Source organism: Pseudophryne corroboree, chromosome 5 (genome assembly GCF_028390025.1).
Source record: "Pseudophryne corroboree isolate aPseCor3 chromosome 5, aPseCor3.hap2, whole genome shotgun sequence".
Lineage (NCBI taxonomy): Eukaryota > Metazoa > Chordata > Amphibia > Anura > Myobatrachidae > Pseudophryne > Pseudophryne corroboree.
Genome location: NC_086448.1, coordinates 117,607,085 through 117,623,937, shown reverse-complemented (window position 1 = coordinate 117,623,937; position 16,853 = coordinate 117,607,085). Strand labels below are relative to the sequence as shown.

General features: G+C 43.7%; 1 protein-coding gene across 14 annotated transcripts in view; it reads right to left on the bottom strand.

Annotated features, from left to right (window-relative positions):
* Positions 1–16,853, bottom strand: part of KIAA1217 (KIAA1217 ortholog) — a 1,254,604-nt gene that overhangs the window by 23,668 nt on the left and 1,214,083 nt on the right. For all 14 annotated transcript variants that reach the window (XM_063921607.1, XM_063921603.1, XM_063921600.1 and 11 more), the window contains 2 exons: positions 14,958–15,133; positions 3,974–4,101 (listed from right to left, as the gene is read on the bottom strand). In XM_063921607.1, coding sequence (XP_063777677.1) covers positions 3,974–4,101; positions 14,958–15,133 — 304 coding nt within the window. The remainder of the gene's footprint in view (positions 1–3,973; positions 4,102–14,957; positions 15,134–16,853) is intronic.

Sequence of the window (16,853 nt, the reverse complement as noted above, 5' to 3'; positions counted from 1 at the left end):
ATTGAAGTAATGCTGGCACTGGGCAAAAGAGGCTGTTACAGGTGACAGCCTCAGCCAATAAGTATCAGCTTCAGCACAGCAATCCAGTAAGAGTCAGCCTGATTCTTACTGGCTGCTGCATCTCACCGTGATCTACCTGTTGATTGTTGATGGTCAACGTTGTGGACACCACTGACGTAGGATGTCAGCCAAACAAGAGAACTGTGTTGATCAAATCTGCCCTTAAAAAAATGTATAAAACCTATACATTGATAATATACCATAGCAACATAGTAACATAGTAACATAGTATCTAAGGTTGAAAAAAGACAATTGTCCATCGGGTTCAACCTATTTGTGGTCTCCTATGCATGATCATTTTGTATAAAATTTTGACTGAAGTTGCTGACTGCCGTTCTGATTAACCCCTCTTTTTTATAATAACCATAGTGCGTGACTATGCCCCCGTAACCCTGGATATCCTTATCCATTAGGAATTTATCTAACCCATTCTTAAAGGTGTTGACTGAGTTGGCCATTACAACTCCCTCAGGCAGGGAATTCCAAACACGTATCGTCCTTACCGTAAAAAAGCCTTTACGCCGTATTGTGTGGAATCTCCTCTCTTCTAACCTGAGCGAGTGTCCACGAGTTCTCTGTGTTGATCTAACCAAAAACAGGTCCTGCGCAAGATCTGTATATTGTCCCCTTATATATTTGTAAATGTTGATCATGTCCCCTCTTAATCTCCTCTTTTCCAGTGTAAACATGCCTAGTCTTGCAAGCCTTTCCTCGTATTCCAGCGTCTCCATACCCTTAATTAGTTTGGTCGCCCGCCTTTGAACCTTTTCTAGCTCCAAGATATCCTTTTTGTAGTAAGGTGCCCAGAATTGTACACAGTATTCAAGGTGTGGCCTCACAAGTGATTTATATAACGGGAGTATAATACTCTTGTCCCTAGCATCAATTCCCCGTTTTATGCATGCTAATATCTTATTAGCCTTCTTTGCTGCAGTCCTACTTTGGGTACTACTGCTTAGTTTGCTATCTATGAGGACACCTAAGTCCTTTTCCAGTACAGAATCCCCTAATTTTACCCCATTTAGTAGGTAGGTGTTATTTTTGTTCTTGTTACCACAGTGCATTACCTTACACTTGTCTGTATTGAAGCGCATTCTCCATTTCGCTGCCCAAGCTTCTAATTTAACTAAGTCATTCTGAAGCGACTCAGCATCCCCCTCCACATTTATAACTTTACACAATTTGGTATCATCTGCAAAAATTGACACCATGCTCTCTAGACCTTCTGTTAGGTCGTTAATGAAAATATTGAACAATAGCGGTCCTAATACTGAGCCTTGCGGCACACCACTTAGCACTTCAGTCCAAGTTGAAAAAGATCCATTAACCACAACGCGCTGCTCCCTATTATCTAACCAGTTTTTGACCCAAGTGCATATTGTGCTTCCTAGCCCTGATTCTTGTAGCTTGTAGATAAGTCTCATGTGTGGTACAGTATCGAACGCTTTGGTAAAATCTAAAAAGATTACATCCACCTCTTTACCCTGATCTAGGTTTGCGCTTACTGTTTCATAAAAGCCAAGTAAGTTGGTTTGACAGGATCTGTCCTTCATAAACCCATGTTGATTCCTTTTAATGACCTTATTGACTTCAAGGAACTTCTGAATACTATCTCTTAGAATACCTTCCAATACTTTCCCCACTATAGATGTAAGACTAACTGGCCTATAATTACCTGGTTCAGCTTTACTTCCCTTTTTGAATATAGGCACTACTTCCGCTATACGCCAGTCTTTGGGAACCATACCTGATATTACTGAATCCTTAAAGATCAAAAATAGCGGTTTTGCAAGTTCAGAATGAAGCTCCATTAGAACCCTTGGGTGAATAAATACCATCGGGACCTGGTGACTTATTAATCTTTAAAGGTTTTAATCGGTCACAGACTACTTCCTCGCTTAAATAAGTACCTATCAGTGGTATATTCTCATTATTGAGATTATATGTTAGTCCCTGAATTGGGTCTTCTATAGTAAATACTGTTGAAAAAAGTCATTTAGTGTGTCCGCTATGTCATTATCATTTTTGCTTAAGACTCCCAACTTGTCTTTTAAAGAACCTATACTCCCCTTCTTTAATCTCTTGCTATTAATATATTTAAAGAATTTTTTGGGATTCGCTTTGCTTTCCTTTGCTACTAGTTTTTCAGTTTCTACTTTAGCCGCTCTTATTTACTTTTTGCATATTTTGTTACATTCCTTATAGTGCTGAAATGACTCTGCTTCCCCGTCAGATTTGTATTTTTTAAATGCTCGCCTTTTCTTGCCCATAAGTTCCTTAATCTTTTTGTTAAGCCACATCGGTTTATGATTTTTATTCCTTTTTTTGCTGCTCGTAGGAATAAATTTGAGTGTCTTTTTAGCTAGCAGGAATTTTAGTAACTCCCATTTCTCCGTAGTATTTTTTCCTAAAAACAAACCTTCCCATTCAATATCCCTGAAAAATATCCAAATCTTATCAAAATTTGCTTTGCTAAAGTTTAGAGTCCTAGTTGAGCCAGTATAGGGCTGTTTATGGAAACTGATATTGAATGCGACCATATTGTGGTCGCTGTTTCCTATGGGTTCTCCTACTATAATACCTGATAACAAACCCCCATTGTTTGTTAATACCAGGTCTAAGATTGCATTGTACCTAGTTGGTTCCTCAATTAGTTGAACTAAGTAGTTATCATTAAGTGTGTTTAAAAACATATTGCCCCTAGCAGTATCACATGAATCGTTTTTCCAGTTTATCTCTGGATAGTTAAAATCTCCCATCACTACTATGTCTCCTACTCCTGCTGCTCTTTCAATTTGCTTTAGTAACAATTCCTCATCAGATGCGTTGATACCAGGCGGCCTATAGCATACACCCAATACTAACTTTTTTATTCCTTTTTCCCAGCATGCAATTTCTACCCATAATGTCTCGACAGTGTCTACAGTCCCCTCCTGAATATCTTCCCGTATATCAGGTTTTAAAAACGGCTTTACGTAAAGACACACCCCTCCACCCTTTTTATTTAGTCTGTCTTTCCTAAACAGTGTATAGCCCTCTAGATTGACTGTCCAATCATGAGATTCGTCCCACCAAGTTTCAGTAATGCCTATAATATCATACTGTTTGCTTGCTGCAAGTATTTCTAGTTCAACCTTTTTACCAGTAATGCTTCTGGCGTTTACATACATACAACTAAGATAAGTATTTTCCCTTGCGTCAGGGACATCTTTCACCTTATGTAGCAATGATGACCTGTAATCGTCATTGGTTAGTGCTTTGGTAAAATCTCTTTTAGTACCCATGTTAGTAACCTTACCGCCTGCTCTTACCCTCCCCCCAACTTCTCCCCCATTTCGTTTACTACCGCCATCCCCACTATTCTCACTGCATGACCCGTAGTTTCTAGCTAAACCCTCCCCCCAGGCTCCTAGTTTAAAATCTCCAACCTTCTAACCATCCTTCCCCCCAGCACCGCTGCCCCCTCCTCAGTCAGGTGCAATCCGTCACGACAAAAGAGATGTCAGGTGCAATCAGGTGCAATCCGCTCACTATAGGTACTGATGGCCATGTAGGGTTATCTTTTTGCTTTGCCCAACTACTGAATGGATTATGGTCACATTTGGCCAGTATGTACAGATCGGGTTGTGCGGTGGTTATTTAAGATGATAATTGTGGGCTGGCCTTAGGAGGGAACAAATGATGCTATATGATATGATGACATTCTTATTGCCAACCTCAAGACTATATCCCTCCAAAAAATGCAGTTTGGATTACTTTTGCAGTTTAGGAACATAGAAGCTTCCTCTTGTGTAATACGGATATAGATTAGAGTCTCTGTGCATGGGTGCCACAGTGGTCAGCATTGTTGCTTTACTTCCCAGGAACTTGTCTTTGAATCCAATCATAGCTTTATTAGGATATGGTCAGTTACCTTTCAGATTAGACACTGCTTCCCCTATCTGGCGCAGCAGGAATGCTCGATCTTCCACATCCTTCAGGGTGACAGCACTGCTGTAGCTCAACTCCTTCCTCATATCTTCCACAAAACTCTCTAAGTCACTGAGACAGTAACATAAAACCAAATCAGAAGACAAGAACACAAACTCATTCTACACATGGTAACTACCATTCTTACTTATAACAATGGGAAGTTATTACTGTATCTTCAGATAAGGCAACTTTGAATGTTTGGACCCTGTATTAGAGTACAGTGTGATACTATCCTGTTATCTTCGCTGGGGCACTCACTCACACACATTTTGCCCTGTGCTCTGGTTAACCAATGGATGAATGAAACAATACAAAAATATCTAGAGTATATATTATATAATCCTACTTTCTCAAAGCGCAATTCTTGTGTTTTTGCTCCTATAACAATCGCATGAACACTAGGTAATGATATGTTCTCATACATCTTTGCCGCAGTTGCGCCAAACAGCCCCTCTTGGAACATCAGGTTGCATGAGAATCTTCCATTGTCAGGCTTCTTTTGGGGTGGCAGTTAGTGTGGCTCCCCTACTTGAATTGTAGACTGCATTGCCCCACCGCTGGAGCCATTACAGATGGGGAAGTGGGGTGGAGTGGGGGTTGGTATATAATCACTGGCGTGCTGCATAGTGTGACATATTATGTGAACTTTAAGTGGCCTCACATTCAGTCTCGGTTGCAGGAGTGTTGAAGAAGCATCTAAAATGTAGCTCACAATATCAATGTCACTAAAGGGCGAATTCAATTAGCTGTTTTCACGGCAAAAAAACACAGATTTACCGCAAGTCGCACCTATTCAATTTCCGCAAAAACGGATTTGCAGTAATTTTATCGCAAATTTCAATTCACCACCTCTGAGCAGGTGATAAAATTCAGGAAAATTCCCATTTTAAAAGGTAAAAATGTCAGGAATTGGGGCCTAATTCAGCACGGAAAAGCAAAATCTTTCTCTAAAGGGCAAAACCATGTGCACTGCAGGTGTGGCAGATATAACATGTGCAGAGAGAGTTAGATTTGGGTGGGTTATTTTGTTTCTGTGCAGGGTAAATACTGGCTGCTTTATTTTTACACTGCAATTTAGATTTCAGTTTGAACACGCCCCACCCAAATCTAACTCTCTCTGCACATGTTATATCTGCCTCCCCCCCCCTGCACTGCACATGGTTTTGCCCATTAGAGAAAGATTTTGCTTTTGCGATCCATGCTGAATGAGGCCCTTGATTCAGAACCCCTGGGACACCCACCTGAATGATTAATTAGGCGCTTATAAGTTTTTAATTATTTTTTATTGGCCAATGATGACACGTCCTTGTTGGGGTGAAAAAGTGCAAAGTGATGGACATTGGGGCACAAGGTATGAGACAGGTATATTGGGGTGCTTTATGAGTGGGACAAGTGTTTTTATACGTGCAGGTGGTCTCTTTCCACGCTTTTTTTTTTAAGTCCCCTAAAATTAGCCAAATATATACCATTTTGCTGAAAAATATTGCTTTCTATAATTTTTTCACATAAAAAAAAATGCTTATAACAGCCATTTGACCCAATTTAGGTACCCACATACTTTTAAGTCATTCACTTTACCAGGGGCACCCGGATTTATAGTTACGGCACTGGTCGTAACAATAGTATTCAAGAATGAGGTCTTAGAAGGTATCAACACGGACTTGCACAAAATGCTGTCATTTTAACAGTCTCACCATGCTTATCCATATTGAGTTGGATGGGGCCTCTCCTTTCAAAACAGATGTGTTACTGTATGTCAGTCACTTATAATAATAAATGTAATCCAGATTAAGGCATTTGCTGATGAGAGATTTTGCTGTGATAAGAAACAGAACTGATGCTAAATTTCAGTTTTTTTGCCAAAACGCGTGTCCTATCTAATAACAAATGATTTAATGATTCTCAACATGTAAACGTAATGTAGAAACGTTATCTGAATCCCTCCCAAGTATTGCTTCTTCTAAAGTGGAACAGCTTTCCTTGCGCTGCAGTCTCTGGCAGAGTCTATGAATATATTTATGGAATGTCTGTGTGTGCGTACGCCTGGCTTTCACATTCTGACTTCTAATACTAATATGGCAGTATAAAGTTAGTCACGGGAACTATCAGCAAAGGCCAGATAAATGAAACTGCATATATAAGAATAACATATTGGTACAGGCTCCTCAAATCCTCATTTCATCCTCATGTTATTAATGATTTGGCTAAATATTTGCCATGCCAAGCATTTTTATTTTGCGCTCAACCTCTGGTGATCTCACCACGGTCTCCATGATGGGCACAGAGCTATTCTAAGGTGGGAGAGTGCCCATACTGTGCAATAAAGTAAGATGTCACAGCTCACACAGGGATGGCATGGATGCTGATCGGACTTGTAGGATCTGCTAAGGGATGTAGTTATGTGACCGGTGGGATGCTGACCGCCGGGATACCCGGCACCGGTAACGTGATATACACCTTCTGCTAATAGCCCAAACGGAGGCACTGAGTCTAACATATTGCGGTTTTCACTAGGGACCCCGCCTGATACGCATATAAACAACCAGCTTTAATCCATGCCATTCAACCTACTGCGGTGCCAGTGGTATGTGATCACACCATTTAAATAAAAAATGATACATACTCACTCAGCACTCACCTAATTAAATTCCAAACTGTATTTCATTTACAAATCAGGGAATGTTATTTTCCAAAATATTGCAATAAATTGTTAAGCTCACCAACCACGGGCACAGTCTTCCCTTTTGCTGAAGTGAAGTTTGGTCAGCTTATTCCCTAGGTGCTCAGATATTGATATGCTTGGGTGTGGTTCTGTCTCTTTAAGCTAGTGAGCCAGAACCTAAACCCACTGAGAGAGCATAAGTTGTATTTAAAATATATGTGACATTCTGAGCCCAATAATGCAGAGCAATCCTCATGTTTTTTGAGAGTCAGTGTAGGAACTCACCGAAAGGGAAGCCTGACGTGATTGACACTTTATTGCAATAATTTGGAAACGAACATCCCTGATTTTTAAATTAAATACAGTTTAGAATTTAAATAGGTGAGTGCTGAGTAAACGGCATACATTTAACATCCCAGCGTTCAGGATACCGGCCGTCACCTGACCGACAGCGGCATCCTGACACTGAAGCTCTTTGGAGGGAATGTTTCTTAAGTAAGTATTCCCCCTCCCGTCCCCTACCCTACCCCTCGGGGGGTGGCAGCTATGGATGTTGGCTACAGCTAACCCTCGGGGGATGGAGGCTAGGACTAACCACCCCCCCTAGTGCCTAACCCTAACACCCCCTAGTGCCTAACACTAAACTCTACCCCGCCTGGGCCACACACACACACACACACACACACACACACACACACACACACACACACTCTCTCTGAGGAAGCAATAAAACGCGTTGGTTGACCGATTGATTGATTGATTGATTGATTTGACTGACTGGACCCCAGTGGAAGACCAAGCACCTACCAGATTCCAACCTGCCCCCACAGATTTCTTGTTACATGCAACTGACTTTGGAATTCATGTAAGGGTCTTTAACCTATATATTGTATATTAAGGTCTTTGAAATACTACACTGAGTGGCCTATGGCCTTTATTCTGCGTGCTTCCTATTGAAAGGGCGAGTTACAGGTCATAAAGAGATTGGCTGAATGAAACAGATTTCAAAGAAACCACAGACAAGCAATATTTCAAATGTACCTAATACAGGCATGTATACATCTTGGTGCAATACTGACACAATATACAGTCCAAAATGAATAAATTAAGTCGTCCCAATGTTATAGTGTGGTATGATGGTGATGTGTCACATAGTATATGATGGTATATTGATTTACTGGTCTCCAGAACAGAGTACCTCTTTAACACACAGCAGTTTAATAAATGAATTATTAAGAAACAGATACAAATGGATCTCGCGCTGCACACAGGGCGGATGATTGATTTCTCCTGGAACATCCCCAGCTGTTGCGTGCAGGAACATTCTGTTAGAAAGCGCTCATAGGTAGAACAGCTGCTGATGCTACAGAGAGGAATAGGTGCTGAAAATGCTGTCACTGAAAACTGAGGAGCTAAGAATAAAGTGGTAAAAAAAAAAATCTAAAACGGAACATTTCTATAAAAATGTCAGCCTCTCGCAGACTATGCTGTGATTATGGATGCAGACCAAGGGCACTGGAAAAGCCAGCAATAAATATGGACACATTATCTGTCTTCTATGACAAATATCCCTTCTGTACGAGCAGATTCCAGAATATGAAAGTACACAGAGTGCATGTGAGATGGGGGCATCACAGGAGGGGGAACGGCTGACTATGGCGCTGCGCAAAAGCTGTGTTCCAGAAATGATGGACACGGATATTTATTCCACACACACTACATCTGTTTTTTAGGCGTTTCATTTATTGGCTTTCTGGGACTAATAGCTGCACACTAACTAGAGAATTTCAATGGGGTCTAAGGGGAGGCCATATTAAAAGATTATTCTAGCTGGGGGAGGATGGAAATAATAAGATTTTAAACCTACCGGTAAATCTATTTCTCCTAGTCCGTAGAGGATGCTGGGGACTCCGTAAGGACCATGGGGTATAGACGGGCTCCGCAGGAGATAGGGCACCTAAAAAGAACTTTAACTATGGGTGTGCACTGGCTCCTCCCTCTATGCCCCTCCTCCAGACCTCAGTTAGACAACTGTGCCCAGAGGAGATGGACAATACAAGGCAGGATTTAGCAATCCAAGGGCAAGATTCATACCAGCCCACACCAATCATACCATGTAACCTGGAACATACATAACCAGTTAACAGTATGAACAAAAACAACAGTAACGGTCCAAGACCGATGTCAACTGTAACATAACTCTTATGTAAGCAACAACTATATACAAGTCTTGCAGAGTTTCCGTACTGGGACGGGCGCCCAGCATCCTCTACGGACTAGGAGAAATAGATTTACCGGTAGGTTTAAAATCTTATTTTCTCTTACGTCCTAGAGGATGCTGGGGACTCCGTAAGGACCATGAGGTTTATACCAAAGCATCCAATCGGGCGGGAGAGTGCGTATGACTCTGCAGCACCGACTGAGCAAACGCTAGGTCCTCATCAGCCAGGGTAACAAACTTGTAGAATTTAGCAAAAGTGTTTGACCCCGACCAAGTCGCCGCTCGGCAAAGTTGTAAAGCCGAGACGCCTCGGGCAGCCGCCCAAGAAGAGCCCACCTTCCTAGTGGAATGGGCCTTAACCGAATTTGGTACCGGCAATCCAGCCGTAGAGTGAGCCTGCTGAATCGTATTACAGATCCAGCGAGCAATAGTCTGCTTTGAAGCAGGAGCGCCAATCTTACTGGCCGCATACAGGACAAACAGAGCCTCTGTTTTCCTAATTCTAGCCGTCCTGGCTACATAAATCTTTAAGGCCCTGACTACGTCCAGGGATCTGGAATCCTCCAGGTCACCGGTAGCCACAGGCACCACAATAGGTTGATTCATATGGAACGACGAAACCACTTTAGGCAAAAATTGCGGACGTGTCCTCAATTCAGCTCGATCCACATGAAAAATCAAGTAGGGGCTCTTGTGTGAGAGAGCCGCCAATTCTGACACTCGCCTTGCTGATGCTAAGGCCAACAACATGACCACCTTCCAGGTAAGAAATTTCAACTCAACCTTGTTAAGCGGTTCAAACCAGTGTGATTTTAGGAACTGCAACACCACGTTCAGGTCCCATGGTGCCACTGGAGGCACAAAAGGGGGCTGGATGTGCAGCACTCCCTTTACAAACGTCTGGACTTCTGGAAGAGAAGCCAATTCCTTCTGAAAGAAAATCGAGAGGGCCGAAATCTGTACCTTAACCGAGCCTAATTTCAGGTCCATATCCACTCCTGTCTGTAGGAAGTGGAGAAAACGACCCAGATGAAAATCTTCCGTAGGTGCATTCTTGGTCTCACACCAAGACACATACTTTCGCCAGATACGGTGATAATGTTTTATCGTCACCTCCTTCCTAGCCTTTATTAAAGTAGGGATGACCTCTTCCGGAATCCCCTTTTTTGCTAGGATTCGGCGTTCAACCGCCATGCCGTCAAACGTAACAGCGATAAGTCTTGAAATACACAGGGCCCCTGCTGCAACAGGTCTTCCCTCAGAGGAAGAGGCCAAGGGTCTCCTGTGAGCATCTCTTGTAGATCCGGGTACCAGGCCCTTTGAGGCAAGTCTGGGAGAACGAGTATCGTCTGTACTCTTCTTCGTCTTATGATCCTCAACACTTTCGTGATGAGAGGAAGAGGAGGAAACACGTAGACCGATTCGAACACCCACGGTGTTACCAGTGCGTCTACTGCTACTGCCTGAGGGTCCCGAGACCTTGCGCAATACCCCCGAAGTTTTTTGTTGAGGCGTGACGCCATCATGTCTATTTGAGGAGTTCCCCAAAGACGTGTTACGTCTGCAAAGACTTCTTGATGAAGTCCCCACTCTCCTGGATGGAGATTGTGTCTGCTGAGGAAGTCTGCTCCCCAGTTGTCCACTCCCGGAATGAAGACAGCCGACAGAGCGCTTACATGATTTTCCGCCCAGCGAAGTATCCTTGTGGCTTCCGCCATCGCGACTCTGCTTCTTGTCCCGCCTTGGCGGTTCACATGAGCCACTGCTGTGACATTGTCTGATTGAATCAGAACCGGTAGGTTTCGAAGAAAACTCTCCGCTTGTCGAAGGCCGTTGTAAATGGCCCTGAGCTCCAACACATTGATGTGTAGACAGGACTCCAGGTCTGACCAAAGACCCTGAAACGTCTTTCCCTGTGTGACCGCTCCCCATCCTCGGAGGCTCGCGTCCGTGGTAACCAGGATCCAGTCCTGAATCCCGAACCGGCGACCCTCCAGCAGGTGAGCACTTTGCAACCACCACAGGAGGGACACTCTGGTTCCTGGGGACAGAGTTATTTTCCGATGTAAGTGCAGATGGCACCCTGACCACTTGTCCAGAAGGTCCCATTGAAAAGTCCTTGCATGGAACCTTCCGAAGGGAATGGCCTCGTAGGCCGCCACCATTTTCCCCAGAACTCGAGTGCATTGGTGAACTGACACCCTTTTCGGTTTTAGCAGGTCTCTGACCATGTTCTGGATGTTTTGGGCTTTCTTTATTGGGAGAAAGACCTTCATTTGTTCCGTATCCAGTATCATTCCTAGGAACGGTAGTCGAGATGAAGGAATCAACTGTGACTTTGGTAGATTTAGAATCCAACCGTGTTGCTGGAGCACTCTCAGAGAGAGCGCCACACTGCTCAGCAATTTCTCCCTTGATCTCGCTTTTATCAGGAGATCGTCCAAGTATGGGATAATTGTGACTCCATGCTTGCGCAGGACCACCATCATTTCCGCCATTATTTTGGTGAAAATCCTCGGGGCCGTGGAAAGTCCAAACGGCAACGTCTGAAATTGGTAATGACAATCCTGTACAGCGAATCTCAGGTATTCCTGATGGGGGGCAAATATGGGGACATGAAGGTACGCATCCTTTATGTCCCCCTCCTCCATGTTGGCTATTATCGCTCTGAGAGATTCCATTTTGAATTTGAATCTTTTTATGTACAGGTTTAGGGATTTCAGATTTAAAATCGGTACGTCCGGTTTCGGGACCACAAATAGGGTTGAATAGTAACCTCTTCCCTGCTGGTGCAGGGGAACCTTGATTATCACTTGCTGTATACACAGCGTTTGAATTGCAGCTAACACTACATCCCTTTCCGATGTGGAAGCTGGTAGGGCCGATTTGAAAAATCGGCTCGGGGGCACATCCTCGAATTCCAATTTGTAACCCTGGGAAACTATTTCCAACACCCTGGGATTCAGGTCCAAACTGACCCAGGCCTGACTGAAAAGTCGAAGACGTGCCCCCACCGGTGCGGACTCCCTCCGGGGAGCCCCAGCGGCATGCTGTGGGTTTTGGAGCAGCCGGGGAGGACTTTTGTTCCTGGGCACCTGCCGAAGCAGGTGCTCTCTTGCCTCTGCCCTTACCTCTGGCGAGGAAAGAGGATCCCCGACCTCTTTTGGACTTGTGCGACCGAAAGGACTGCATCTGATAGGGTGTTGCTTTCTTTTGCTGTTGGGGAATATATGGTAAAAAAATTGATTTACCTGCTGTAGCTGTGGAAACCAGGTCCGTCAGCCCATCCCCAAACAATACATCACCCTTATAGGGTAGTACTTCCATATGTTTTTTGGAATCCGCATCACCCGTCCATTGGCGAGTCCATAAGCATCTTCTCGCTGAGATAGACATAGCATTGGCCCTGGAAGCTAGCAATCCAATGTCCCTTTGAGCATCCCTCATAAATAAGACTGCGTCTTTTATATGGGCTAGAGTTAGAAATATAGTATCCTTATCCATAGTATCAAATTGATCTGTCAGCTCATCTGTCCAAGCTGCAAATGCGCTACACACCCATGCCGACGCAATCGTCGGTCTTAACACAGCACCCGTATGAGAATAAATACCCTTTAATGTAGTTTCTTGCCTGCGATCTGCAGGGTCCTTAAGGGCCGCTGTGTCAGGAGACGGTAGCGCCACTTTCTTGGACAAGCGCGTCAGGGCCTTGTCCACAGTGGGGGGGGGGGGGGTGATTTCCAAAGAACTCATTTAATTCATGAGATGTGGGAAAATTAATAATCTGTTTCTTTTCCTTAAACATGTGTACCCTTGTGTCGGGGACCGAGCGTTCATCCACAATATGCAACACATCCCTTATTGCCACAATCATGCACTGAGTGGCTTTAGTCACCCTAGGGTGCAATTTTACTTCGTCATAGTCGACACTGGAATCAGAATCCGTGTCGGTAGTAGTGTCTTGTGTTAAGGGACGCTTTTGAGACCCCGACGGGCCCTGTGAGTCGGTCCAATCTGAGGATTGACCGCCTGATGTCCCCCCTAAACCAGCCTTATCAAGCCTTTTATGTAAAGATGCCACACTTGCATGCAACGTATGCCACATGTCCATCAAATCTGGAGTCGGCACAACCGACGGGGACACACCACTCATTTGCTCCACCTCCTCCTTGGAGAAGCCTTCCGCCTCAGACACGTCGACACACACGTACCGACACCCCACACACACAGGGATTAACCTATAAGGGGACAAAACCCCAACCAGGTCCTAAGGAGAGACCGAGAAAGAGTATGCCAGCACACACCAGCGCTTAACAACATTGGAAGAAAATATATATATATCCAGATAGCGCTTTTTTATATATATTATGTCAATTCCCACTCACTGCGTCGCCAAAGTGCCCCCCTCCTCTTTTTTCCAGCCTGTGTTCAGCAGGGGAGAGACCAGGGAGCCAGCGTTTTCTTCCTCATGCAGCTTCTGTGGAGAAAATGGCGCTGGTTAGTGCTGAGGATCAAGCCCCGCCCACCCGACGGCGGGCTTCGGTCCCAGTGATTTTTCAATAAAATGGCGGGGGATCAGCCATTTACTGCCTCCGCAGTCTAATGCCACTGTATTTGTGCCAAAATGTGAGGTTTATTGCTGCCCAGGATGCCCCCCCCCCTGCGCCCTGCACCCTTCAGTGCTGCTCTGTGTGTGACTGGGAGCAATGGCGCGCAGCTTAACGCTGCGCGCCTTACCTCATGAAGATCTGATGTCTTCTGCCGCCTAAGATGTCTTCTGTCTTCTCTATCCGCTTCTACCTTCGGCATCTGTGAGGAGGACGGCGGCGCGGCTCCGGGACGAACCCCAGGTGAGACCTGTGTTCCGACTCCCTCTGGAGCTAATGGTGTCCAGTAGCCTTAGAAGCAGTGCCCAACTTGACAAGCCAGCTCTGCTTCTCTCTCCTCGGTCCCACGATGCAGGTTGCCAACAGGACTCCCTGAAAATAAAAAACCTAACAAAATTCTTTTTCCACAGAAAACTCTGGAGAGCTCTCTGCAGTGCACCCATTCTCCTCTGGGCACAAGATCTAACTGAGGTCTGGAGGAGGGGCATAGAGGGAGGAGCCAGTGCACACCCATAGTCAAAGTTATTTTTAGGTGCCCTATCTCCTGCGGAGCCCGTCTATACCCCATGGTCCTTACGGAGTCCCCAGCATCCTCTAGGACGTAAGAGAAATATTGAAAATAAAAGAAAAAGTCCATTGATACTGGTGCGAGGGGGCTCTGCCACTGGGATATAGTACCACTAGAGGGAACGCCGGGGATATTTTGCTATTAAATAGGGCATTTCTCTGAATACAAAGTGCTTTTCACAGGTACATGATAAGTAAGGAAGGGCCGTAAAATTTAACCTTTAAAAAAAACTCTTATTGACATTGATCCAGAAGATGACAAACCCAAATCCCCAGTGCGAAATCTGCCAATGTAGCCTTCTATGGAGAAGCAAATTCCGTCCTGTGCCCAGGGAAGCCAATGATCTAAATTCCCTGCATTAAGCACCTCCATAATATCCTCTACTAATCAGATTTACAGGTACCAAGGTTGATTTAGAATTGCAGATGTGGATGCGGCCACATTGCGTACGATATAATTGCGGATCTCAGCCTGTATTCTGAGCTGTATACATTGCTGTGGCCACATCATCCCTGTCTATCTGCTTGTAGAAGTAGCCTTCATCAGTATCAGGGGCTATGTTTGGTGCAAGTTATCACGTGAAATCAGACGGATCTCTGCTTACCACCAAATCCGCTTACACGCACAGGACACGCTCCCGGAACAGTAAACATCGTGGCGTCCACCTGCAAGGAGAACTTGAGCTATGCAGCTCTTAACTAATATCTTGTAACAAAGACATCCAAGCCATGTTTTCCTTCTGTCAGTGTTCATGACATCTCCCGCTCACAAGGCAAACCACTCCATAGCAGAACCACTCTCACAGTACGCTGAACCTTCTTACGCAATTGTTATGACATTATATATTTTATTGCTAATTTTATTTACCTTAACTTTATGATAATCTGCTCCTCGTCCTGGAGGTACTTCTGGCGCTCTTGTTCCACTAGGACGCGCTGTCTCTGCACCGGGTCCTCCAGGCTCTTGACCATTTCTGAGACTTTAGTGCTGATTTCCATCTCTGCCTTCTTCATCATCGCTCTCACCATCTCCTGGTTCTGCAGCTGTTACACAAAAGAAATCAGTTCTCACTTCTTCCTTTTGCCTCCTGAGAATCTTAAACACACAATTCATCCCTGAAGCTGCAGATTACAAGAAACCCGTGATTAAATAGAAAATCCCTGTATATACTGTAAGACTGGTCTCTGCCAGCAGTGTGCTCCCCACAGCTGTGTTGTATGTATGGAGAAGTGGACAATTGGGCACTAATTGGCTGGATGATGCCATTGACTCTGGCTTGATGACATTCTTTCAGCTTAGTAGAATGAGAACGTTAGTGCTCCAAGTTCTGCTAAATAGATGTTAATATGAACATATTACTCATTGATAATATATGTTTTACATCTGTTCTGCTCCATATAGTATAAAGTATTCTGGAAGGCGGTGACTATAGTTTCTGACATGACGTCATCATTTTTGCTCTGATGGGAATAGCTGGTATTCCTTTGAAGACTATTTAACACCTTCAGTGCAACAGATGAATGGAACTTTATACAGGTTGAGTACCCCATATCCAAATATCCGAAATACGGAATATTCCGAAATACGGACTTTTTTGAGCGAGAGTGAGATAGTGAAACTTGTGTTTTTTGATGGCTCAATGTACACAAACTTTGTTTAATACACACAGTTATTAAAAATATTGTATTAAATGACCTTCAGACTGTGTATATAAGGTGTATATGAAACATAAATGAATTGTGTGAATGTAGACACACTTTGTTTAATGCACAAAGTTTTAAAAAATATTGGCTAAAATTACCTTCAGGCTGTGTGTGTAAGGTGTATATGAAACATAAATGCATTCTGTGCTTAGATTTAGGTCCCATTGCCATGATATCTCATTATGGTGTGCAATTATTCCAAAATACGGAAAAATCCGATATCCAAAATACCTCTGGTCCCAAACATTTTGGATAAGGGATACTCAACCTGTATTGCAGAAACCCTCATGATTGAAGAGTTCTGGTAGGTAACGTGTGTAATTACCGCTTCCCCACTGCGAGTTGGAAGCAGAGGAATGATTTTGAATAATGACATCATTGTGCCGGTGCCATGATGGCACTCAGGGGTGGGGCTTATGCCACCTCACTACAGAAACTGGTATAAATATACAGTAAATGCATACATAAGACCAATAGACATATTTGCCCAAAAAGTGAAGGTTTGCAATACGGAAGGTTTTGCTCTTGTAAACTACTTTTAATGTCAAAAATTGGGCCAGTATTTAGTGGTTCTTTCCTTCAAAGAATGTTCTATTACAGCATTAGTGGTCATTTAAGGCTAATGTGGAAAGACTTACGGTATATGATCTCAAATATTAAGAGTAATATGTTCCTAATGCACATCTAATTACATTTCCATGTGGGTTAGGAACATATGTCATTACTATGGCACGTGAGCATCTTCCATAATTTTTCCTGAAAGGTTTCAGCTCAGGACAACAGGAGTGCTGCGAATAAAAACTGCCCCAGGACACACGGCCTTCAGTTTTGATTATACTTTAAAATATTTGCACACATATTTGTGAACTTAACAGGCAGTATATAAATATACAGCATACTGTATGCATATATATATATATATATATATAAACGGGATGCAGTCAATTTACCTACAATCAAAATCCCGACATTTAAAATACAATCAAGGTGAAAATATAGACATTTAAAATGTCGACAGGTAAAAAAGTCGACACGAGTTTTTCATTGAAACAGACTTGTT